The sequence below is a fragment of the Aulonocara sp. 'chitande type north' Nkhata Bay genome, linkage group LG1 (assembly GCF_057382095.1).
Source record: "Aulonocara sp. 'chitande type north' Nkhata Bay isolate Kocher_YH1m ecotype deep benthic linkage group LG1, A_spYH_male_GT1.1, whole genome shotgun sequence".
Classification (NCBI taxonomy): domain Eukaryota; kingdom Metazoa; phylum Chordata; class Actinopteri; order Cichliformes; family Cichlidae; genus Aulonocara; species Aulonocara sp. 'chitande type north' Nkhata Bay.
The window spans coordinates 42,108,292-42,133,135 of NC_141344.1; the positions used below are offsets into that span (position 1 = coordinate 42,108,292).

At 41.3% G+C, this 24,844-nt stretch overlaps 1 protein-coding gene across 1 annotated transcript; it reads right to left on the bottom strand.

Annotated features, from left to right (window-relative positions):
• Positions 1-6,275: 6,275 nt before the first annotated feature.
• Positions 6,276-12,272, bottom strand: ccnd1 (cyclin D1). The gene is made up of 5 exons (XM_086296968.1): positions 11,728-12,272; positions 10,200-10,415; positions 9,428-9,587; positions 9,103-9,251; positions 6,276-9,025 (listed from the first exon to the last, which is right to left on the bottom strand). Exons 1-5 carry the CDS (start codon positions 11,923-11,925, stop codon positions 8,870-8,872), a joined length of 879 nt encoding a protein of 292 aa, XP_086153094.1. The 5' UTR covers positions 11,926-12,272; the 3' UTR covers positions 6,276-8,869.
• Positions 12,273-24,844: the final 12,572 nt, after the last annotated feature.

The following is a 24,844-nucleotide window of genomic DNA, read 5'->3' on the forward strand; positions in this document are numbered from 1 at the left end:
TCACGATTACATCGACTATCAAAATCGTCGACGACTGATTTAATAGTCGACGCGTCGTTTGAAGCTTTGTAAGATCACAAAAGACGCAGGAATGAGTAGTAGGATTTAAGAGTGTAATAACGGACTGAAACAGAAGATGGCAGCACTGCATGTACACTTGCAAATTCCAAAACACAATGGAAGTGCTCCAGGACGCTAGGGGCAGTGTTGAGCTCGATTTGCAAAATAAACGGCAAGTTTGTATGGGACGGTCTAGTCTCCGTCGCGCTTCCCAGGTTGCCTAGCAACCATGATACTAACCGCTGGAAACGTGTCATACAACTTTGTTTGACAGAAATGAAGGAGAACATATTTTGTTAATTTGTTTGTTTGTTTGTTTCTACAAGAGCTTTGTGTGATTTGATAAGTATCTGAGGCTGAGACCACAGGACAGTAAAACATGATTGTTGGGCTTCATTTTTGTACTGAACAGTCATAAAATCATCACATTCTCTGTAAGATTAAGCTCAGCTATTGAACGGCGCATATTTTGAAGTAAAGACTTTAAAACCAAGTTAGTACAAACATGGCTAATGTCACATAACTTTCCCGACATGTGGCCAACAGTAATGTTTTAATGTTCTTCATTATTAAACATTTGCACATAAGTGACATAATATTCAGTACTTACTTCTGAAAGTTTACTCTTCGGCCGCTCCGCTTCCCCCGGTTTTTTTTTCCGGCAAAATTATCCACACCACCACCGCACTATGAAGTCTGGGATATGTTGGGCCATGAAGGCTACACCGACCCATCCTTAAAATTCAGGGAAATTAAGGACGCATTTGAGGGCTGCATTTCGAGCAGCCTTTGAATTGGGACAGCCTTCGTCGTGTCGCTGTGACGTAATCGGCCTTAAAATGCGGCCTTTAAGGCTGCAAACCCTGAATTGGGATACAGCCCAAATCCGGTCATTGGTACTTCCTGGCTTGTGTAGTAGTTACTAGGTAACAAAAGCTCAACACTGCCCCTAGCATCCTGGAGCACTTCCGTTTTGTTTTGGAGTTTGCATGTGTCTTGGAGTTTGTACGTGCTTTGTCTCTAGGGGCCACCATAAAAATGCCACCTTCTTCAGAAACATCCAACTAATATATTTCAGCTAAATCACAAGGGGAAAGAATTGCAACTTCAGTTGGAGCTTGTGAAAAGATCTTCTTCCTTGCAGGGAATTTCTTCCTCCCACTGTGATCCCACTTGAGGTTGTCCTATCCAGTGCTGGGTGTCTCTTCATGCTTTTGGACACTCTCTCCACCAATATCCTACTTCTTCACAATTATTATAGATAGTAAACATCTTCGTTAAGGCTAGAGAGCTCCCTGATTTCTTTCGGGTCCATATTCCTTGTCATGATATTTGCTGTTGATGCATGATGCGCTCGTTTGGAGGCAGCCCCCACATTGCTGGAACTGGTGGGTTTGGCTGCTGTTGCTGCTGTGCTAAGGCTGCTGGTACTGCCTGCTGTATTTCAGCCTTCAGATCCCTAGATGCTACCAATATTTATCCAGACCTTGCCTTTGTGTTGGCGGCTTCCATGTTCTTCTCTGCAACCTGACGTTTCAGCATCTCTTCTGTCAATTTTTCGATTTCCTTGCAATGTTGATCCTGTCTTTGACACATCTACAGTCTTTGGATTGCTTCTACCAACAGTTGTTTCAATTGGTCAGTTTCCCTCTGTAACTGCTAAAAACTCCTGGAGTTGCTTTAATGTAGTTTCTTCATCTTTCCTCTTTAGCTGAGGTGCGGCCTCTGCAGCTGCTGGTCCAGTCTAAGTTTCTTTTACACTCTGTGTTGGATGATTCTGCATCTCCGCTTCTTTCAACATCTGGTACTTGAAAAGCTCTTCGAGCGGTCTCATATTTCTGGGACCATAAATGCCATTTTACTTTCTTATTTAAGTCTGACTATTGTGGTTCAAATTCCCAGCTTACTTTCAATTTGTTTTGTCTTGATGTTACAATCAATCTAAATATACCCTATATATTTTGGTGTTTATGTATTTATTTTGTTTGTAATTAGTTACTTAGTTACTTATTTCAGCTTCAGTTATTTTATTGTTCTTATTTTCAATTTCTTTTATTACTCAAAAAAATATTCTTTTTTAAAAATTGTTTGTTTTTATCTATGATTTATTATTACTCTGGTCTTTATGTTAATCAGTCAATTGATTTTCTTTGTATTCTTTTAAATCCTCAAACTATATTTCTTATTTATTTTAATCTATTAATTAATTATTCTTACATTATTTGATTTATTCCATCTATTATCAGTTCCATCTGCGTCCACCACGGGCTGGGGAGTGATCTGCAGTGTCACCCTCCTTCCACCAGGTGGAGCCAGATATCATCCATCCATCCATCTTCTTCTGCTTTATCCGAGGCCGGGTCGCGGGGACAGCACCCTAAGCAGAGAAGCCCAGACCTCCCTCTCCCCAGCCACCTCCTCCAGCTTATCCGGGGGAATACCAAGGCGTTCCCAGGCCAGCCGAGAGATATAATCTCTCCAACGTGTCCTGGGTCTGCCCCGGGGCCTCCTCCCGGTGGGACATGCCTGGAACACCTCACCCAGGAGGCGCCCAGGGGGCATCCTTGTCAGATGCCCGAACCACCTCAGCTGGCTCCTTTCGATGTGGAGGGATGGTGGAACTTCTCACCCTATCTCTAAGGGAGAGGCCAGCCACCCTTCGGAGGAAGCTCATTTCCGCCGCTTGTATTCACAATCTCGTTCTTTCGGTCACTACCCACAGCTTGTGGCCATAGGTGAGGGTAGGGACGTAGATCGACCGTTAAATTGAGAGCTTCGCTTTTACACTCAACTCCCTCTTCACCATGACGGACCGGTGCAGCGTCCGCATCACTGCGACCGCAGCACCAGTCAGTCTTTCGATCTCCGGCTCCCTTCTCCCATCACTCGTGAACAAGACCCCAAGATACTTGAACTCCTCCACTTGGGGCAGGAACTCATCCAAGTGGATGCCTAGCCAGATATCACTTATTCTTAATCCTACCACTAGTTGGCACTAATTTATATATTTTATAAATTTTTTTAGCTGTAATACCGTCTTTTGCACACATAGTGTTGCACTCTGTTGAATAGACCCGTGGTTACTAGTTCTTCTTCACTTTTACTCAACCAACAAAGAACAACGACAAACAAAAGACATACATTTACCTCACTTTGCTGCTTTTATGGGAAGCACGATATCCAGTGTTGGGGAGTAATGGAATACATACGTATTTAAAATACAAAATATAAGTACCGTATTTCCCGGACTACAAAGCGCACCTGAATATTAGCCGCACAAGCTAAAATCGGGGGAAAATCCTGTTTTGCACATACATTAGCCGCACCTGACTAAAAGCCGCAGGTGTTTCAATGTTGACTTCTCATATGTAAGAGAATATGCACAAAGGGAATTGTCAGCAAAGAGATGGCTGTTTGGAGACATCACTTTTATTAATATTTTGAAAAACAAGTTATGGGTACATATTTGCATAACCTTTTAGGTATATGTACAAGTACTGGTAATTACAAGTACGAAACATGTACTGTGCTTCATAAATGAGTAACAAATGTAGTACATAACAATAACCTACAGCACACCAGAAAAATAGATCCGGGCTACCTTTTAGGCTCAGGTGCAGTGACACGGCTTTAACAAGAAGAAAAATCAGTCATTCACCATCTTTCTCTTCTTCCTGCGCACTAAAACCACCAAAGTCCTCTCCTCCAGTGTCGGATACAAACAGGCTCAGGATGGCTTCGTCATCCACTCTCCGCTTCTTTCCTTCGTTGTCACTTTCAAAACCAAAGAAATCCTCGTTGTCAGTGTCAGAGTCGAACACCCTCAGAAGGGCCGTGGCGGTGTCCTCCTCTCCATCATGCAGCAGTCCAGCCCTTCAAATCCGTTGGTGATCGTGGATGTTTTCACACTTTTCCACGCTGTCAGAATCCACCGGTGGAGTTGAGCATAACTTGCTTTTCGCAAGTTTATCGCCACTCGTCATCCACGCCTCCCGCTGAACGCGTAGCGCTACTTTGAAGTTTGTTTTTCGCCCTACTTCGTATGGCACTACGTTGCCTGGTGGACGGATATGTGACCAACATACCACTCTTGAACCCCGATTCTTGCATGCAGAGAAGTATATAAACACAGTGAGTTAAAAAGGTGACTGAAGAAGAAACACTCAGAGCATCGTAGGAATCCCCCAGCAGCCTAGACCTATTGCAGAGCCAGAGGGTCCAAACCCCATCGCCATTTGGGCCAGAGCCCAAGGGTCCTGAGCTCGCCCATGCCACCGGAGCTGTGGGTTTCTGAGCCAGCACCATCTGTGCTGCCAGAGCCCGAGGGATGTATTCAGTTTGGTCCTGCTTCATCTCGTTCTGCTCTGTCTGTGCCAGAAGGTCATCCCTTCCGTCACGGCAAACCGCCTGAGGAGTTCCGTCTCTTTCGCTGCCGCTGGCCACTTGCAAGACTGCCTGAGGTGTCCCATTGCCCAGAGTCTCCGTCACTGGCCGTGTCTCCTCTGTCGTTGGCTTTCAGAGTTTCTCCATCTTTGCCATCAGCCTCTTGGTCCACCATTTAATCTTTACCTCCACTCACTTCCTCTTCTTTATTTCCAAAGTCATCCTACAGCTACTATCTCATGCTGCCTAGCTACAGTCTCCCCTGACATCACCCCACCCCATGCAGTCTCCCATCTCTTTCCGATTGCACCTTCTGTACAAGATGTAGTTCACCTGTGTGCATCATCCTCCACTTTTACAAGTCACACTATTTTCTTCCCTCTTCTTGAAGTACATGTTCACCACAGCCATTTCTATCCCATCACTATCTGACTTTCTATAGTTCTCCCCTTAACATCATGTCTGCTCAACACCTCAGTTTGAACAGGTGTGATGTTTCACCTGTTACCTTCACCTTTATGTTCTTTTTAGGTCTATGTCAATCACTACCCTCTCCCCACTGGGAACACTCTGTACCACTTCATCCAACTTCAGAATTCTCCTCCAATCATAGGATCCTGTTGGTCCTACGTTTGGAGATGGCCGAGTTTGTAAACAACACAATTATACAGATTTCAGATTGCTTTCCCTCTTAAGGATCATATCATGATGATTATTGTGGGGTCTTTACCTTACAATATAAAGCCCCTTAAGACAACTGTTGTTGTAGTTTGGCAGTTTTAAAACTAAAGTTGAACTGAATTGAATTGAAAGTCCCCAGGGCTTCCTGGGTGACTCACTCACTCATGAGCCATGTCAGGCCTTGGAAATAATATATTCATTGCAATCGCATTTGTCAATTGTGGGTGTATACATTCAATCCCGGTTGAACCTACTTTGATTACCTTTTCCAGAACTGAAATCTCAACTTCCATCTTCCCATCAATCAACTTATTGTTCATGGTTAGACTCTTACTGTCTACGCGCCAAAGTCCAAGGGATCTTTCAGGAATGGTAGTGGAACTGATTTTTGACCTATTATTTTCTTATCTCAAACACAATGTTTTACAGAGCAGGTCTGCAGCATGGCAACATAGCCTATTAAGAAATGATCTATCTTTGCAACATCTAAATCCCAAGTTTAACCCTGAAGTTATCTTACTAAGCCACAAATCTTAGCTCTGGTCTTCATAGTTCTGGCCTCCATCTCTCATGCCTTTCTGCTTTAGAGTGAGGTGGAAATAAAATGAACCCTGCCAGAGTTTGATCAATGGTTTTAGCAGGCAAAACTTCAGTAGTAGCTAGCTTGTTTTTGAGTGCTGCTAATGAACACTGAAAGTTATGCCACACACAGTCCTACTGCCAGACTGTAAACTACTGCTGAAAAATAATCCCTGAACAAGAAAGAAATTACTCTGCAACCCTTAAAAACTATATTACACACTTGTGACGTGTATTAATGTGTTTGGTATAGGTAGAGTAGGTCATCGACTAATTGAAAGTTTGGTAGCCTGATTCCTGGCTGCTCCAGTCTGCCTTTTAAATATCCTTTAAAAGGCAGACTCTGGTAACCCCAAGGTGCTCTTTGATGCATCCATCACAGTAGAAATGTTAGAAAGCACGCCGTAGAAAAAGCATAGTGCTTTTATGAATGAGGCATGCTGAATAAAGCGCCAAGTACTCAGGTAGAGTAGAAAAGTGCTATAGAAGAACCACTCCATTTAATATATTGTTCAGTCTTGCAAAAACACATTCAGTTATAGTGAGCAGGTTTGAGCTCCTCTGGACCAAAACAGGCAACCAGTTTTCCAGATTCCATCTAATGTTTTTATTGTGTTGTCAACACAAGGATGAATACACCGTTCCAGTTGCAAAAAACTGGCATGAAGCAGACACAAATGTGTGGAATGATTTGTGAAAACATTAAAACAGTCTATGGCTTACTGAGCATGACACTGAATCTACATACAAATTCAAATCAACTCACTGACAGTTGGAGCAAAAAGCTTTTTCTTGTATATAAATATAAAAAGGGGAAAGGAAGGCCACTATGGGCCTAAAAGGAAAGATAAAGTCTCTTTCACCGAGACAGCTTAGCACTCAACAGAGTTATACATATCCCATTTTCTGTTATGGCACCAGTATCAAAGCATGCCCTGGACTCGCTGGTTTCCATTGCAGATGCTTCACCTCAAATAGTTTTATGCAGCTAGTAGGCACTGAACCAACAAGTAGAATAGAATATAACTAAACGGAAAAAAAAGACTACAAATTAGAGATAGTTGTTGACTGTCACATGAGGTATTGTGGATCAAAGCATTTCTGTACATTGTCTCATTTTTCCTTGTTTTTGGAATATTATGGAAAATTTTTCTGTAGTTATGAACAAAAAAAAGATCACATAGAATACACAAGAAAAATAAACAAATGAGGATGTCAATAACAATTTCTATGAGAAAGTTCAATCCTAAAATGGCATTATATCGACATATGTATAAAACAACCAAAATGTAGCAGCAAACAGGAGAAAAGCATGGTTTTTAATCAATTTTTTAAACATGTAGCTGGAATTTATTTTCTATAGCAGCGGAATACAAGGAGTGTTTCTCTCCTACTCTATCCTTAATGTACAATCAGAAACCTATTTTACAAGGTTCCTACACAGTGTGACATGCTCACAGAACTCACGTTTCCCACGCTTTGACTCCATGTAGTAGAGAGCTCTCCTTGCTCATGGTAACCTGTCCATCCGTATGTATAAAGTATATATCAACCTGAACATGACAACATCCCCGTGCTGTGTAGGAGCCCTTGTATGAAATATACAGCAGTAAGACGCACCCCATTGGTGAGCCCTCAAACTTTTTGCCACTTCTTTTGCTGGCTTCGCTTCCCTTTTTCCTCTAGGCAAGTCCCAAAAAACGCACACCACGTCTTTTAGGTTTGTGCAAAATCAAGTTAATATTTTCACCACTCTCTTTTTTTAAGCTTCATTGCCCTCATAATCTATGACACGTATGTGAGCTGGGCTACAGCAATGGAGAAGAATTACAGAGACTAGTTGCAGTTTGACCTGTTCTGGAGGAAGAAATAAGCTTGAATTTAACGTCAGCTCATGAAGCCATGGTCAGCATGAACCTACAAAGATAAATAATATGTTTTACTATACAAAAATGATTTGAACTATTAAAATAGTACTTTTTACGTTTAGCTCTGGGCCTTTAACATTTGGCTTTGCACACATTTAAACCTATAAAATCATGACGTCAGAGCAGCTCTACCTGTATGAAACACTGAGAACTGGAAGGCAGCTACAGCGAGCCACGGTGCTGAGCAGCTTTCAGTTTCTGCCACAGTGCTCAATTCTGTGTCCCACACCATGAATCAGATCCAGGCATAACTGGGTGTAACTGTCAGCAAGTACTCCCCACACTCTCCATCATCAAAAGACTGTTTTCATATTGTTTTACAAACTATCACTGTGACTTTTAGCTGAGCCAGCATCACTGACCAAAAGTGCTTTTCTTTAGAAAACAAAGTTGGAATGAATTACGTCTAACTACACAGAGAAAGAACAGACTGTGGACTGCTCTGTTTATATTTGATTTTATCAAATAACAGGTAAATGGGTAAAGCAAAAATCAAAGATTGACCAAAGAATTTCCCTAGTCCAAACCTTACAATAGCAGTCCAAAGTCTTTAAGGGTGATAGAATGTGAGCATCTCACCCTACGTTTGCTTTAAGACAAACAAACAAACAAGCTTTGAAGAACAGAAGCATAAAACTAACTAACTGAGAGGTTTAAAATGATACATAATAAAGTGACTAAATATAAGCAAGCAGGGTATATGAGTGTCTGCACTACAAGACAAACATGGAAACTTGGGCAGGAACTCTAAAGCATTCCGACATAACAGAAAACGAAGTAAAAGACGAGCCTCTTGCTTTCACGTGAAGCCCTGATGACAGACTATGAGAACCTACTGTACACTTTGGGATGTTTTAGTAGGCATGCTCAGTCTGCTTTAATTGAAAGATTCCTAATTAACGGTGAGGGAATAAGAAAAACATTTGCCTCTGTGGCTTCAGCTCCAGCCCCACAGAGCTCATTGATATTCAGTGTCTGTTCTCTCTGGTACATCTCTGTAGAGTTCATTTCTTTTCCTGGCCTGGGAGGGGACGCTGGCAGGACATGTGACAGGGGTGAGCATGGTGAGCATCCTATCTTGGCAGCCGTAGTGGACAGCAGGCATGTGAGTGACACGCTGGAGGAGGAAGGGAGGGAGGGAGTTCAAGTGGGGTGCCCCATCCCTGGTCCGCCCGTTACCACCCTCTGACAACTTTCCCTCCATCACTGCTCATTGTGCGACGTAGGTCCGGGTCGCCTCAGATGTTGATGTCTCTGACGTCTGTTGGGGTGCAGGACAAGTCCGCGTCCTCGTCAACTCGTTTAGTTTCTGTTGTGCCATTGTGCTGTTGTGCCTGTCGCAGGCTAGACTCCAGCAGAGACTCTATCTGCTCCTGACATGACCGCAAGCAGTCCTGCAAGCACAGAATTGAGACTGAGTCAAGACCAATTGCACTGCAAACATCAAATAAGTGACAAAACGTTTCCATACCGGGTCGCTACGAATGACCTGCGACAGGAAGTTAGTGAGGTTCTGGGAAGACAAGGACGCATCTTGGCTCTTCAGGTAGAGCCCTTGAACAGCTGCTGCTACACTCCCTGCGGCCACCATTGAGGGAGGGCTGGCAATGAAGTTGACATCTGTTAAAACAGCACAACAAAGTTTTCCAGGGATGAAAACAACTGCACGCTCATTGCTAACCTGAGAAACTCAGAACTCTGTTTTCTGCTCACACACACACACGCACGCACACGCGCACACACACACACACACACACACACACACGCTTGCATTAAGGACAAAGTTCATGTCACACCTGTAGCACACAGTGCCACAAAGGTCTGGGCATGTTTCCTGAGGATCTGCTTGGTGGAGGGATAGATCTTCAGCTTGGACAGGAAGTGCTCGATGAAGTCATGAGGAGTTACTGAAGCCAGATCCCACTTGAGCTTGTTGAGAACCAGCAGCTCCATTTGCTGTGGACGGAGCAGAACAGAGGGAGTCACTCAAACTGATCCGTATACAGTACAAGTGTCTGTGGTGACATGTATTTATTCTAGAAGTTATTTTAGGTTTTAAAAGTTTTATCTAATCTGCTTTTTCTTAAAATGACATTTGACATCAAGTTTCTGTGTCCCCATCCCGTCCAAATGTATACAAACACAGTCATCCACAAAAACATATGCTGCAGTGTAGGAACATGAATAATTGAGATATGCTCCTTTGAAGGGGAGCACACAATAGAAGAAGACTGTGAGACTGACTGGAGCCAATGTTGGTTATTGGCAAGCATGTGCAGGTCTGTCCTATGACCACTAGGTGTTGCTGTGAACCAGATTTTTCTTGGCAGCCACTGAAACCATTCATGAAATCAGAGCGGCCTCCAGCCACCATGGGAAAGTCATCCGCAGCCATTCAGACACTGCTGCACATTTCTGCTCTTAGTTCAACGTCATTTCAATACAGTTTCCTCCCTCCCACCCACCACGGTGACACTAACCAGATAAACTGCAAACATTAGGTGTACTGTTCAGTGCATATTGTGCTGTATGTGTTATGCAACATCCAAGTGTGCAGAAGTCAATTACCAGCAGTTCCCCGGGCAGGACCGAGTTGTCCGTGTAAATACAGAGTTTCTCCGCCGTTAAGGGCACAGTCTCCTTCATTTTTGATGCTAGAAACATGCATGTGGCTCCGAGCAGCTGTAGTCTTGTTTTCCTGGTGGCCTCAACTGATAGAAATCTGTCCAAGTAGTTCATAGCGAGCGGAAAAACCTCCTCCTCACATTTCTGTTCCTCGCAGACCTGGGAGGGTAGACAAAGCTATTAGAGTATGCTTTTGCTCGGTTCCAGGAACTTCCAACTCATGTGCATTGCGGAGTCTTTGTCTCTGCGTCTTAATCCGTGCACAGCTGTTTGCGTTCAAGAGCCGCACTGACGACAAACGACATTAGAACAAATTACAGTCTGCACATTAAATATGTTTGAGTTGTTTCAATTTCCTCACCACTCTATTTAAAAAAACAAAACGTAATTTCAGACCACACCGGAATAATGGCAAGTTCACACGCAATGTATTTATTACGTAGTTTGGAGTGTTCAGCACAGAAAGCAGCCGAGAATTAGTTTGCAGTCAGTTCTGACTGAGACACAAAGGTGGCGTCCATGCAAGTTCCACACTCCAATTTCAACTTCGTCATCTTTTCAAAAAATATTTAGAAATATTTAAAAATTATCTGGCCGTGTTAAAATAGGATTTAAATGATCCTTATCGAATGACTAATCGGATGGGACACAAATGTACCCGACTGCAGTCCAAGTGAATTCAAAAGAAAATGTTTTTTGCGACGGGCTTTCACGTGTTGCAGGCAGCACTTCCCCCGGCGCCCAGATGCACAATTTCAAAAATTAATAAAAAATACAAGACAGCACAGAATTCATTCCAAAACTACACGTAAATGTTTAAAAACATCTCAAGTATTAAAGCCGACTCCAAAATGTCATTTCTTCATTTTACGCTTTCTAAGAATATCCATTTTTCGTGGCGACCTTCACACGCAGCCCGGACCGTCGGCAAGCACAACAAAGTTTAGCAGCGGACAGCAGCTAAACGAGCGCCAGCAGGCACCGTGCAGCCGTCTCATCTTATACAGGTATTTCTTTCCGATATTACAAAGTTATTGTCATTTCTGTTGACATTATTGATTTTTAAAGATATTAAAATCTTCCTCCTGTACGACAACAAAGATGGCGCATAATACTGGCACAGAGCAGACTGCATACGTGTACATTGCTGTTATTTCGGAATATTTTTTCCGATCTCGTCAACATTTAATGCAAGAAGCAAAAACATGCGGAATCCAAAGAAATAACTAAAGAAAGGCAGCCGACTCGTGGTGGAAAGCGAGAGGCCGATCTCCGCTTATAGGTGAAGGACCACCCAGCACTCATCGGGACTTTTCAGAGCCTTTATGTAACATGCACAGTAAAATAGCAGACGGAGCCGCACAACTTTCATATAACGACCAATATGCCACCTTCGGGTGTACACAGAGGTTAAGCAAGCGACACGCCGTCGGGGAGTTGGAAGCAAAAAGTTAAAGTCAAATAAACCAACCTCCAACATCCAGGTGGCAACTATTTTTCGCATTTTTGGTACAATTTCTTTCTGAACACACTTGAAGTAGTTTGGCGAAGGCAAGTAGTTTTCTTCGGCCTTGAGCATGGTGTGTAGAACTCGGTCATTGAGCAGGTTGACGTCCTGGTAAGCTCTCCTGATTGAGTCCACCTCACAGCACAGCAGCTGGTCCTCCATAGTAGGCTAATTCTGCTTTGAGTATATTTATCACTGCCGATAAAACTTTCCTATCTCCGGGTTAAGACGTCACCGTGTAACAGTAAGAAGACGCCGGAGCACAGAAACCCACAGCCAGCTACTTTTCTCGCCACTTTCTTCTTACTGGGCTGCCGCTGCTGCGTGCTGTTACTCCGACTGTGTGCGCCAGCCCTCTGGAACAAACCACTTCGCACTGCGAGACAAAAACCCCTGCCTCGCGCTCACCAAACACGCACGAGAACACACACAAAGTTTATCAGCGAACACGCACGGCGGAGGAGATGACGTCAGCTGTTGTTAAGTGTTGGGGGTGGGCAGAGGCGGCAGGGGGTCGGATCAAAGAGATAAGCAGTCTGCAAAAGAGCGCGCGAGGAAGGGATTCTATTATAGCGCTATACATATATATAAGAAAGAGAAGGGAAGACCTCCCTCCTCGCGTCTCTCCCCCCTCCTCCTATAGCCTGGTACCTTCTAAAGAGGAGGTGGGAGGTCCGGGGTCAGGGAGACGTCTGTCCCTTTTGGAAAGGATATGCCAGGGGGTGGTTGCTTGTTATCAGTAGGGGGCGATAGAGGCTCACAGCCCTCTCTTTTCATATTGTACTTCCTCTGTCTGTGACTGAATGAAAGCAGAAGCTCTGAGCAAACATAAGGTGAGCACGTGGGACAACAGTGAGTTGCTGCTTTAGTCATTCACTTCTCTGACTCCATCTAGCATGGGAGAACACTGGAAAGAGTTTCCCAGATCAGGCTATAATAATTATAGCTCTATTATCAGCTGACTTAAAGGCCAGTTTCCTTTTTTCTTTAGCAGAACATACATTGTATTATTGTAGGGTCTTTACTTTACCATATAAAGCGCCCCGAGGCGACTGTTGTTGAGAATTAGGGCTGCTTAAATCAAACTGAATTTAACTGAATAGCTTCAGTACAATTCTGTTAGCACTGAACAGTGTAATCATATATTTATATGTGTGTGTGTACCTCAGTATAATAAAATGTTAGGAAAATAGTCAAGATTAAAGACTTTCCTGACTCTCTCTCTCTCTCACACACACACACACACACACACACACACACACACACAAACGGGAGGAGACTGGCGTTAAACCAATGGGAGGAATTGCTGTTACTAGGCAGATGTTGGTGTATCTTTTCATGTAGGGAAAAGTTCAGTGCACTGGAAAACTTGACATTGCTATTGATAATCCAATCAAAGTCCTTTGACACAGTCTTTTAAAATAAACAATACAGACGTTTACTACCGACGGTATTTTGTTCACCAGAACCACCAGGAAACAATTTAGATCAAGTTATTAATGGAGCCATGCAGAGATGTATATTCTGACTTTTGCAGCTTGATGAAAACTATGAAAGTGTATTTAGCTGCTTAAGTTAAAAATTAAATGGGCACTCTGTGCACATTTTAATCTATTTTCAATATGCATTGGAGCTTTTCACATTCCTGAAATTCCTGTCTGAGCTAGTGGGTACCGTAATGCCTGAAGCAGGCTTCACCTCCGTGGACAAAGCAAGAAGTCACATTAGGAGCGTATCTGCACTCTGCTGTGGCTTCGAATGAGCGTATAAATGTACGAATAAATGATTCTGTTGTGTAAAACCTGTATCCATCTATTCAGAAATGTTTCACAGATTGGCTCTTTTTTTCAAACACTTATTTGTGTATTACTTCCACTTTAGAAAACACACTGGCCTTTGCTGTATACTTTAATATATATTATACTCTGTATTTTATTGTAGCTGCTTTGTAACTGAATCATGCTAGTAATCCATTTCAGTGGTGAATTGCTGGTTACCAATTTGAGCTTTACTGTTTTATTTATAGTGTGTGCATGTCACCTGTAAAGCTTTTATCATTGTTTTATATCGTATTTTTACCATGATGTCATTCAAGTCCACGTTGTTATTATGTATACTCTGCAGACACAGATGCTAATAAAACTGATGAATGATTGTAGTCTGCTTCACTGACAGCTTTCCTCTGTGCCATTTGTGTCTCTTCAGCCCCTCGTGCACAGTCAGATATGGGTTTTCTCAGGGAAACAAAGAGAGCTGGAGCATGTGACTTTTGCTGTGAGGCTCTTCTAGCAGCTTTATGGTAACAGGGAGGGGTGTTTAAAGGGACAGTGGAGGGTGACATGACACCAGCATACGTACTGATTCAGACTATCCCACTACTGCACAGCCCATGGCATATAGCCCATTGCTATATGCAATTTACCATATCAAGGCCACGGCTTGATAATGTGGATTCAAACATATAGCAATAAACTATTAATGGCATCCACCCATTCTCTTGAACGTCATCTTTGGCAGGACGTGTGGCATAAGATATCCATCTTTAACTCTCTGTTGACACATATAACCAAACTCATCTGTTGGGGTGTTTATCAGCAAGATTAAACACAATGACCAGGCCTTTCATGATAATTAGTGGAGAGGTTAAGCATGGGTAAATGACGGCCCCATCACATGTTTGTGTTGATCACGTTCTTCAACATTGCAATGTGAGATGTGGATATTCTTTTAGCTAATGATGCAGTAAACTGGCATTTATTAGTTTCCCAGAAGTATACAAATTCACAACGAACCCTGTAATTGAAACTGTATGCAGATATTTATTAATCAATGATACAGACGCTGAAGGTGATGGAAATACGTTGGTGCATTTACAGAGTGTCTGTGTATCTGCGTGTGTGTGCTCATTTCTGTCCTCCAACTCACACCCTCCCCCATGCCGTTTGTACTTCTCAGCTTTCTGTCATGTGGGGCACTTTTTGCATAATGCTGAAACCTTTAGAGATGAACTGTATAAGGCCGTATTCCTTCACATTAATATGCATGCTCATAGATAACACAGTCATACTATTGCACACCTAGATGTGCCACATTGAGGTAAACTTTTGTCTGTGATGTGGTGTGTTTTTCTGAGATTTTCTTTTACTCGTGTGTGGTTGATTATCTTTCCTATTCTGTGCAATTTTTGCATAACTGTGGCATACTCAGAAACTTTGGTCTGCTGCATGTTGAACATTTTTGTAGTGCAGTCGGTTCACTTACAGCAAAGTTAATATCTATCCGTCTGTGACGAGGAATCAAAGCTTTGAAGTAATAATGTGTGTTTGTGTGTGAGAAGGCTTGCCTCACACAGAGAAGTAGGAGAGTTTTCTTTTTCCATCTGAATGAAATTCCTTTCTTAGCTGAGGGCAGGGCCACAATGACCCTGCAAAGATGGATAGGGAGACTGTCCTGTGAAGTGATCCGTTAAACCAGACAGACGGAGGTCATTCTGTGTGTTTGTGTCTGTGAGTGTCCACCATTTGCACCATAACTGACCTAACAGCACCTGGTTTCTAGCTGGATGAGTGACAGACATTTAGGACCAAGGGCAAGGATAACAGGAAAACCCCCCTGGTGTGATGAATCAGTAGGTGTTTGGGAACGGCATAAAGGTAAAGAGAAATGCATGCAACCTATACCCCCTCCCCCTCTCTGTCTCTCACAGGCACACACACACACACACACACACACACACACACACACACACACACACACTTCAGACTAGATAGTACTGCTTTGAATAGTTTCTGTGAATGAGGCTGTGGTATCTAACTCGGGTCTGACCAAACAGTGCACATCCATTATGCTCAAAGTGTTTTCATAACAAGTGCCACAAAAAAATACAATAATAAACTGAGCAGAGCCAGCATACAATGCCTTCCCCTCTCCCACATGTAGTTTCTCTGAAGTATAACCCAATTAACACTCAAAGCTATTTGAAGACCAAAGTTTTGCAGGTAGGTAGTTACAATTGGCAAGTATTTGCTAAGAGTTTAAGTTCACAGCTAACATTAGGTGCTGCTGTGGAATTTTACATCTCTTTAAAAGTAAAAGTAAGTACCCACTTGACTAAAAGATATACATTTTTCTATTGTGCACGCTGACGTCTTTGGTTGGGCTGAGTCCATTGTGAGCTGTAAATCAGCATTCTCTCAGATGCCAGGGGTCACAATGATGATCATTTGCCTCTCAATTGACCTCCTCTGTGTTTCAGGATGGCTGCAGAGATCGTGTATGCGTACGCATGTGAAAGAGAAATACGAGTTCCATGTGGAATTATCATCACACAAATCTGTTTACTGGGTTTGTGTCCTTTTGCTCAGTTCTTATTCAAACTGCGTAAATGTGTGCAATCTAGAAATGAATAATCAGTGATTCTCACATATTGCCCAGAGGAATTGCTTGGGAGTCACTCGAGAGGCTCATAAAAGTGCACTGATGCCTCACAAACATAACAAAAGTATCTTTTGACAACTGCTGTTCGAGTATTTGCAGTTGTGCTGATCCAACAGGCGTTAACATTCAAACAAGGTCCTCGGTCTGCCTCTTGTGTGACTTCCTGCCTCATGGTGGTTGAAATGTTGTTTTAGCATCTCAAACTAGTTTATCATACAAGTGTAATTTCTTACACATGCATGATTTTATACGTGTACAAAAAAGCTATTCAATCTTCAAAGCAGAGATATTTGTGTTCATTGAAAGCATGTTAACTGTTTCTTCTAATAAAATTCAGACCAGAGGGTTCAGTCCATTTCTAGTTCCAAGTGTTCAACGATAAGAAAACGTGATCAAAAAGAGCAATAATCTATCTCAAATAAATAGCTTTCGGACTTAATAATGGCAGGACTTCAGTTGCTGGTAAATGGCCATCCTTTGACTCCTGCATTTACACTTTATTTACACAAAGTAAGTCTATTTTTAAAACAGTATTATACTGTACTGTGCCACACAGCATGTTGTTCCACACAGGAAAATCACACATTGTTCACAGTGGTCTGTTTACTCTGCACAACCAGACATTGGTGTTCAGTTTAGCCTGTAAAATAAAACAATAGTTTGGATGTAGACTAATGAGCTCAGAAGCATTTGTTTGGATTTGTTTTTAACTCTTATTCAACACTCCCACTCCATATTACAAAATACATTAACCCAAATTCTAAATTGTGCTTTACACTTTTAAGAGCCTTCTCTATCTTACAGATAGACACATGAGCTCACACAGTGATACTGGCGTACTTGATTCTCTGGGGAGGCTCCGTTTGAAAAATATGAAAAACTAGAAAGTGCATTTTCTGAAGAAACTGCAGTGTGAATGCTTGAATCTGAATGTATGCACTGAAATGAATTAATTGCTGAATTTAAGTTAAAAATTTTGAATGAGATGAAAAATACAGAAATTTTCACCTGAAAACAAAAGTGCTGAACTGCTAAAAGCTGAAGGTTACACAGAAGTTGGAAAATAGCTGAAAATGTTTTAAATGTAAATTAGAAAAATCTAAGAAATGAGAAAAGAAATTTAGACTAAGAAAAACAAAAAAGAAAACATCTGAATGAATATTAAAAGTTCATATTCTTTGAATTACTGAATGACTAAAATCTGATCCCTCTGCTTGGATCCACACAGTTTAAAAAATTTAAAAGTCTGAGCTTTGAAAGACAGTGTTGGAAAGAGAACAACGATGGTGACGTTTTGAGGGTAAAATGATGGCTGTAACACTGTGGACACAGCAGCAGTTGAAAGAGAAGTGTTTAAGATGAATCTTGGCAGAGTGGCAGAGAGAGCTCGTTAAGCAGGCAGGTGTGAGCCTGGTTGCTATAGTGACTGCACCCAATGGCTCCATACACACGTACACAGACATGCACCTCACTTTTGCTGCTTAAAATGAACAGAAAAGTCAGGCCGAAACAAATCGTTCCCAAATGAAAAGTAAAAGTCGTATTGACAAAATTCTTTCACTGTGAGCGACAGCAATGTCTAGTCTACCAAATTCTCAGTTTTCATGCCTGTGGAGTTTATTATATGGACGTGGTGACAGTGGAAAGACACCATGCTCTTCTGATTTTCAAACGAACCTTCTGAGCCATTTTAACATTAGAGTCTATGGAAGAGTTGGAGGGAGGAGGCTGTGCATTGGTGACATTTACGAAAGAACCATAACACATATTACAATAGTAAACACATTGGATGAAAGAGGACAACGATGGCTACATTTTGAGGGTAAAATGATGGCTGTAGAGCAAACGCTGTGGACACAGCAGCAGTTTTAAAAAAGATTTTAAGATTATTTTTTTTTGCTCCTCTCACTCTAGCAGTTGAGCTTCCTCACTCTAGCCCCAACATTCCGTCCCATACACACCCATTATAAACTCTGAATCGGGTGAAAAAACATCATGAAACTTAAACTGGAACTGAAGAAAAAGTATAATAGATATTGAAAAGATAAATACAAGTTGAATAGTTGAATGTCTTGTCTTCGTTTTAAAGTTTGAATGGTGGCTCTATGTCAATGTATGTGGAAGTAGATACAGTTTAAAGAGGAGGAAGTTGAATGAGAATTTGAAGGGTCTCTCCATTGAAATACATTATAAATTTTTGTTAAATAAAGTTGAATAAAATAAAAAATATAAATGTTAAAAATGAGAAAAGTAGAAGCATTCATGTCCAAAAGAATAGGAATCTAACGGTGTTTGAATGGTTTTTCTAAGTTGAGCGGTTTTGAAGGAGTGAGATGCCAAAAAACGTACGGAATATATAACTAGAAAGTGCATTTTCTGAAGAAACTGCAGTGTGAATGCTTGAATCTGAATGTATGCACTGAAATGAATTAATTACTGAATTTAAGTTAAAAATCTTGAATGAGATAAAAAAAAAACCCCGAATTTAACCTGAAAACAAAAGTGCTGAACTGCTAAAAGCTGAAGGTTACACAGAAGAAGAAGTTGGAAAAAAGCTGAAAATGTTTTAATTGTAAATTAGAAAAACCTAAGAAATGAGAAAAGAACATTTAGAGTCAGAAAACATCTGAAAGAATATTAAAAGGTCATATTCTTTGAATCACTGAATGACTAAAATGTGATCCCTCCACTTGGACCCACACAGTTTAAAAAGTTTACATCTCTGAGCTTTGAAAGACAAGATGTTGGAAAAAGAACAACGATGGCGACGTTTTGAGGGTAAAATGATGGCTTTAACACTGTGGACACAGCAGCAGTTGAAAGAGAAGTGTTTAAGATGAATTTTGGCAGAGTGGCAGAGAGAGCTCGTTAAGCAGGCAGGTGTGAGCCTGGTTGCTATAGTGACCGCACCCAATGGCTCCATACACACGACACAGACATGCACCTCACTTTTGCTGCTTAAAATGAACAGAAAAGTCAGGCCGAAACAAATCGTTCCCAAATGAAAAGTAAAAGTCGTATTGACAAAATTCTTTCACTGTGAGCGACAGCAATGTCTAGTCTACCAAATTCTCAGTTTTCATGTCTGTGGAGTTTATTATATGGACGTGGTGACAGTGGAAAGACACCATGCTCTTCTGATTTTCAAACGAACCTTCTGAGCCATTTTAACATTAGAGTCTATGGAAGAGTTGGAGGGAGGAGGCTGTGCATTGGTGACATTTATGAAAGAACCATAACACCTAGTACAATAGTAAACACATTGGATGAAAGAGGACAGCGATGGCTACGTTTTGAGGGTAAAATCATACCTGTAGAGCAAACGCTGCGGACACAGCAGCAGTTTTAAAAAAGATTTTAAGATTAATTTTTTTGCTCCTCTCACTCTAGCAGTTCAGCTGTCTCACTCTAGCCCCAACATTCCGTCCCATACACACCAATTATAAATTTTGAAACGGGTGAAAAAACATCATGAAACTTAAACTGGAACTGAAGAAAAAGTATAATAGATATTGAAAAGATAAATACAAGTTGAATAGTTGAATGTCTTGTCTTCGTTTTAAAGTTTGAATGGTGGCTCTATGTCAATGTATGTGGAAGTAGTAAGAGTTTAAAAATGAGTAAGTTGAATGAGAATTTGAAGGGTCTCCCCATTGAAATACATGGGAAATTTTTGTTGAATAAAGTTGAATAAAATTAAAAATATAAATGTTAAAAATGAGAAAAATAGAAGCAGTCATGTCCAAAATAATAGGAATCTAACGATGTTTGAATGGTTTTTCTAAGTTGAACGGTTTTGAAGGAGTAGGCTTTCAAAAAACGTACGGAATAGATAAAATATAACTAGAAAAATTTGCATTTCCTGCGAAAATGCAGTGTGGATGCTTTAAAGCTGAAGCTGTATGCAAAAAGTAGCTGAAAAAGCTGAAAAGTTGCAGAAATTGTAAAAACTTTGCAGAAGCAAAGGAACTTTGCTAAAATGGAATAACTTAGCAGAACTGCAATATCTTAGAGGAAACATAATACTTGGCAGAAATACAATAGCATAGCAGAACTTAGCAGAAATATTGTAACTTACCAGAAACATAACTTCTCAAAAATACAAGAATTTAGGAGAAATAGTATAAGATAACAGAAAGAATATATTTAGACAAAAATACTTAAGCATTACAGAAACACTATGATTTAGAAAAATAGTACAACATAGCAGAAATACTGTGATTTACCAGAGACACTGTGATGAACTATGAATATTGTAATTTTAAATTAAGACTATGTTTTAGCACAAATATTATAATTTGGCAGAAATACTATGATACAGCACAAATACTCTGGTTTAGCACAAATATTATAACATAGCAGAAATACAATTATATAGCAGAAATGCTATATTTAGAAAGAAAAATATAATATAGTAGAAATAGTATGATTGAGCAGAAATACTACAATATAGCATAATAACGATGATTTAGCAGAAATACTATGATTGAGCAGAAGTACTAAGATGTAGTAAAAGTACTTTGATTTAACAGAAATACAATTATGGAGGAGTAATACTTTAAAATGGGAGAAATATTGATACACACACACATACACAGAGCCTAAAGGTAAGAGTATTTGTGCCATGGAGTGTTAAGAATGTGAGGTCCATATTAGAAAAGCTGGTAAAATCATAAAAGTTTGCAGAATTGTAATAAATGATGAATATGAATTACTGGTCTGTGACAGTGTATTAATTTGTAGGGAAAAAAACATGTTGACCAAGGTGGAATCGAACCCACGATCTTTGGCTTGCAGACCCGTGTCATTACCAACTGCGCCACTGGGAAAGAGAGGAGCCGTTTTGAAAAACAGGGTGATGAGCAGTCAGAATTAGATCCCGGTGAGAGGCGAAAAACGCCGTTTTTTGGAGTTACAAAACGTTGTGTAACTCAAAAACTAGGTGGACTAGAGGCATAATTCTTGTACTGGGTGAATCAGCGGACTTTGGTGTACTTTGACTGCGATTTTCATTGCTCTTTCTACAACCGTCGCTGAGATATGACGAGAGAGGAAACGGAAGACCTCAGACATGATTGGCTGGCTGGGAAGCCGTGTAGGCCCTGATATGTGATATGTGTCTGAGTCCGCACAGAGGATTGGCTGCCTGGCAGAAATATATAGAAATAGTATGATTAAGCATAAATACTACATTTAGCAGAAATACTATATTAAGCACAAATCCTATAAAAAGCAGAAATAGTATATTAAGCACAAATCCTATAAAAAGCAGAAATACTATATTAAGCACAAATCCTATTAAAAGCAGAAATAGTATGATTTAGCACAATAGTAATAAGTTAAACAGAAAAATTGGAAAAGCAAAATGGACAGCTGAAGAAATGCTGAACATGCTGAGGGTCCCTCAAATATACTTGTTAAATGAAAAAAATCAGCAAAAAAACATATAACAGCCACACAATCAGAAATATGTACACATAAGGAAACACACATGCACAGAGAGACACACACACAAGATCCAATTCAGTCAACCAGTCTAAATATATTGAATTTGAATCTTAGAATGAGATCATCCCATTAAAAGGCCTTCTCTCTCTCTCTTGAAGGATACAAAAAAACAACAACAGCAATAGAATAATATTAAACACAAAGTGAACCCGTCTTCCTTCATTAAATAGGTTCTTTTAGATGTTAAGGAGGAATTGACTTAACCAGGCTGGCGGAGAATGAAGACAACCGGACACCTGCAGCAGATGGGGAATCAGTGAACTTTTATTGAGACAGAGACAACCTCTCAACACAGCTCACATCAGGAGATTCCCAAGATTTGTTGTGAGGATGGGTATATATTCTCTAAAACTTACAGGAGGGGGTTGTGAGGAAAGTGCTGCATTAGCAGAAAAAACAACTCCATAAAAGGAAATCGGCCTTGGGTGTTCTAGTCTCTTCGCTTGCAGATATCTTGCACCTGCAGGATGAGGCGATCGCTTCTTATCGCTCTCAAGGCCAAAGTCGTGAACACATTTTTATTACACAGTTGCACAGTAACTTTAAAGCTGAACAATATTTAAAGCTGAATAATGTTTGATCAGATTATATTTTCTTCAAATCCCCCTTTTGACCCATCTTAAATGGGTCAACACACAAAAATAAGTAACATTCAAAGGAACACAGAGACGTGTCGAAGCCTGGCTCGAAAAACTCCTCGGGTCTTATCATTTGTCTTTATCTGTCATTGCAGATGAGGAGAAAAGAGTCCAGGCACCACCCTGCCCAGGGGTCGGCTGCAAGCAGTCTCGGTTCCCGACGAAAGCAGTAACAGCTGTCCTGCAACCAAGGATACAACGAGTCAGTGCAACCAGGGTAGTGACACAAAATTAACAGTTCCTGTAACCCAGCAACCAAAAAACATAAGTAATGATAAAAATGTGGAGAGTACAGAGTATACTATAATAATGAGAGATATAAACGTGAAAATGTGAAAGAATAAATCAACCGTAAAATAAACCCAGAACGGTAACTGCTAAGGACATTCAAAAGTGAATATGGTAAAACGTGAGGAAGGGGTGTGGAAAAAAAACAATTTATATCCAGTGGTGGGAGTACACATTCGCTCAGGCTTAAGTCCGGAGACCCTGAGAACATCGCTTAACCCTCACAACCCGACCAGACACAGTTCAACCAGATATATCCTTCAAGAGGAAGTGGGTGAGGGAAACAATTAATAACAAGCCTAATACAAAACACCACAGAGAAACAACCATTCTAGAAGCATTTAAACAAGAGAAAGACGATAATGTTCGTCACCCTCACGATCAGAGTTTTCATCATCCGTTGGCGAGGAGGTGGGAAGTTGACTAGCCAATAAAGGCATCTGCCGGGCTAGATCCTTATCCTCAGGAGTGAGAGCTGTAACAATCAGTCTCTGGAAGAGGGATCGAATGCATGGAATACAACAGCAACCGCAGGTGACTAGGACAGCAACAAAAACTGAGATGGAAACTAGGATGGAAGCTACAAGGGCCTTATATTTGCCAAACATGTTAAGCCAAGAGTCCCACATGGCAGTATCAACGCCCGAGTGTTCCTTCATTTTAACAGTAAGAGCTGTGAGACCAGTAATAGCTTTAGTGAGGGAACCATCAGGAGCTGTGTTATTGGGGATATAGGTACAGCACTCCTGACCAAAAAGGCTGCAGACTCCGCCTCTTTCTGCGAGGAGAAAATCCGTTGCGACCCTGTTTTGGAAAGCCATTAGGGAAGTGGCAGATAACTGTGCATGCACAGCTTCAAAACCATCTCGAGTGTAATTAGCCAACAGTTGCACATTAAAGTGAATGTAGTTAATTCTGTCTACATTCGCATTTATTTCAACCATCCAAAGTATCGAGGCCCATCCTGCTTTAACCTGGTCTCGCAGTTTATATTCATCGGGGACCCCACGGGGTATACCTACAGCATCAATATAGGTTGGATTATGAGCTGAACCTGGGATTAGAGAACGTTTAGAGCGGCGTTCAGAGGAGGATGGGAGGCCAACTTCGTGTACTTCTATAGAGAGATCTACTGGAGTGACTAAAACAGGTAAAATAAGAGTTATGAGAGCGCAAAGACCTGACGCATCCCGAGGGAAACCATCATATAACTTGTTATTGCCACACCACCACCACAAATCAGCCCTAGCCGTAGGTCGGAAGTTTGGTTTCATAACCGTCATCTCAGTGCACCAAGAAGAGTTCAAGCTACCTAGTTTTACTGCATTGCCAGTCAGGTTAATACAAGTGAAATTGTTCACAGCTACATCTGAAGAAAAGAAAGGTGGTTTATTAGAGACCGAGCGTTGAGTTTTAGGAAAGTGGTTTTCCAGATATGAGCAATGACCTCGTTTTGTATTGTTCATAAGATGCAGGAGGCATGCACTATTGACTGGCGCCGGTACCACTCGTAAAGTGGGGCGGGCTCCCATACACACTATGCAGTCGGAAGCCGTCTTGTCAGCCGCTTGTTCAGCTAGTAGTAACCAGTTGTTTGTTGCTCCAGAAATACCGGTTAGAATTTGGAAGAGGTCATCTTTAGACATTTTATTTGTGTCTACAATGCGTATTCGGCCGTTTCTCCCCCCGTTTGTATATGTCACCGGAGGGCCATTAAAGGTGGGGTTATCATCTTTAACTACAGAGCTTGGAGCTGCACCAACGCTAGGGCATATTTCCATTTGCCAATACAGGGCGGTGCGATCAGTCCAAGGGGCAAGTATAAATTGTTGACAGGAGGTCAAGGCCAGATCCTTTAGGGTAAAAATTAAGCCTGAAAGATCCGGTTTTTTTGCTATTCTGAGCATATTTTGGTTTCTCCAGTGCAAAGCCTGACCCCTAGAGTGCTTGGACCAATCGAGGTCCGTTTCTGACACTAAACTGGACCACTTCCACTGATGCCAACCTCCCAGGGTTATATACCACACTGAGGAGGAGAGATGTACTGCAAGGTTAAAAAGATCCCCCCCTTGGTCTTTGGTGACGGGAGTGACTGGGAAGCTAGCGAAATCTATTTCGACTACCCAACTTTTATTGTTGGGGACACAGAGAGTAATCATTCTAGTCGTACTTGGGGTACAGGAGGTAACCGTGTCTCGTTTCTTTCTAAC

Bases quoted from the DNA above. Each gene is read 5' to 3' on its own strand.
- ccnd1 (XM_086296968.1), bottom strand. From the start codon at position 11,925: ATGGAGGACCAGCTGCTGTGCTGTGAGGTGGACTCAATCAGGAGAGCT. The intron at 9,588-10,199 runs GTAATTGACTTC...CTCCGTCCACAG, and splicing joins TCCTGCCCGGGGAACTGCTG to CAAATGGAGCTGCTGGTTCT. The intron at 9,026-9,102 runs GTATGGAAACGT...CTGTGCTTGCAG, and splicing joins AGGTCATTCGTAGCGACCCG to GACTGCTTGCGGTCATGTCA.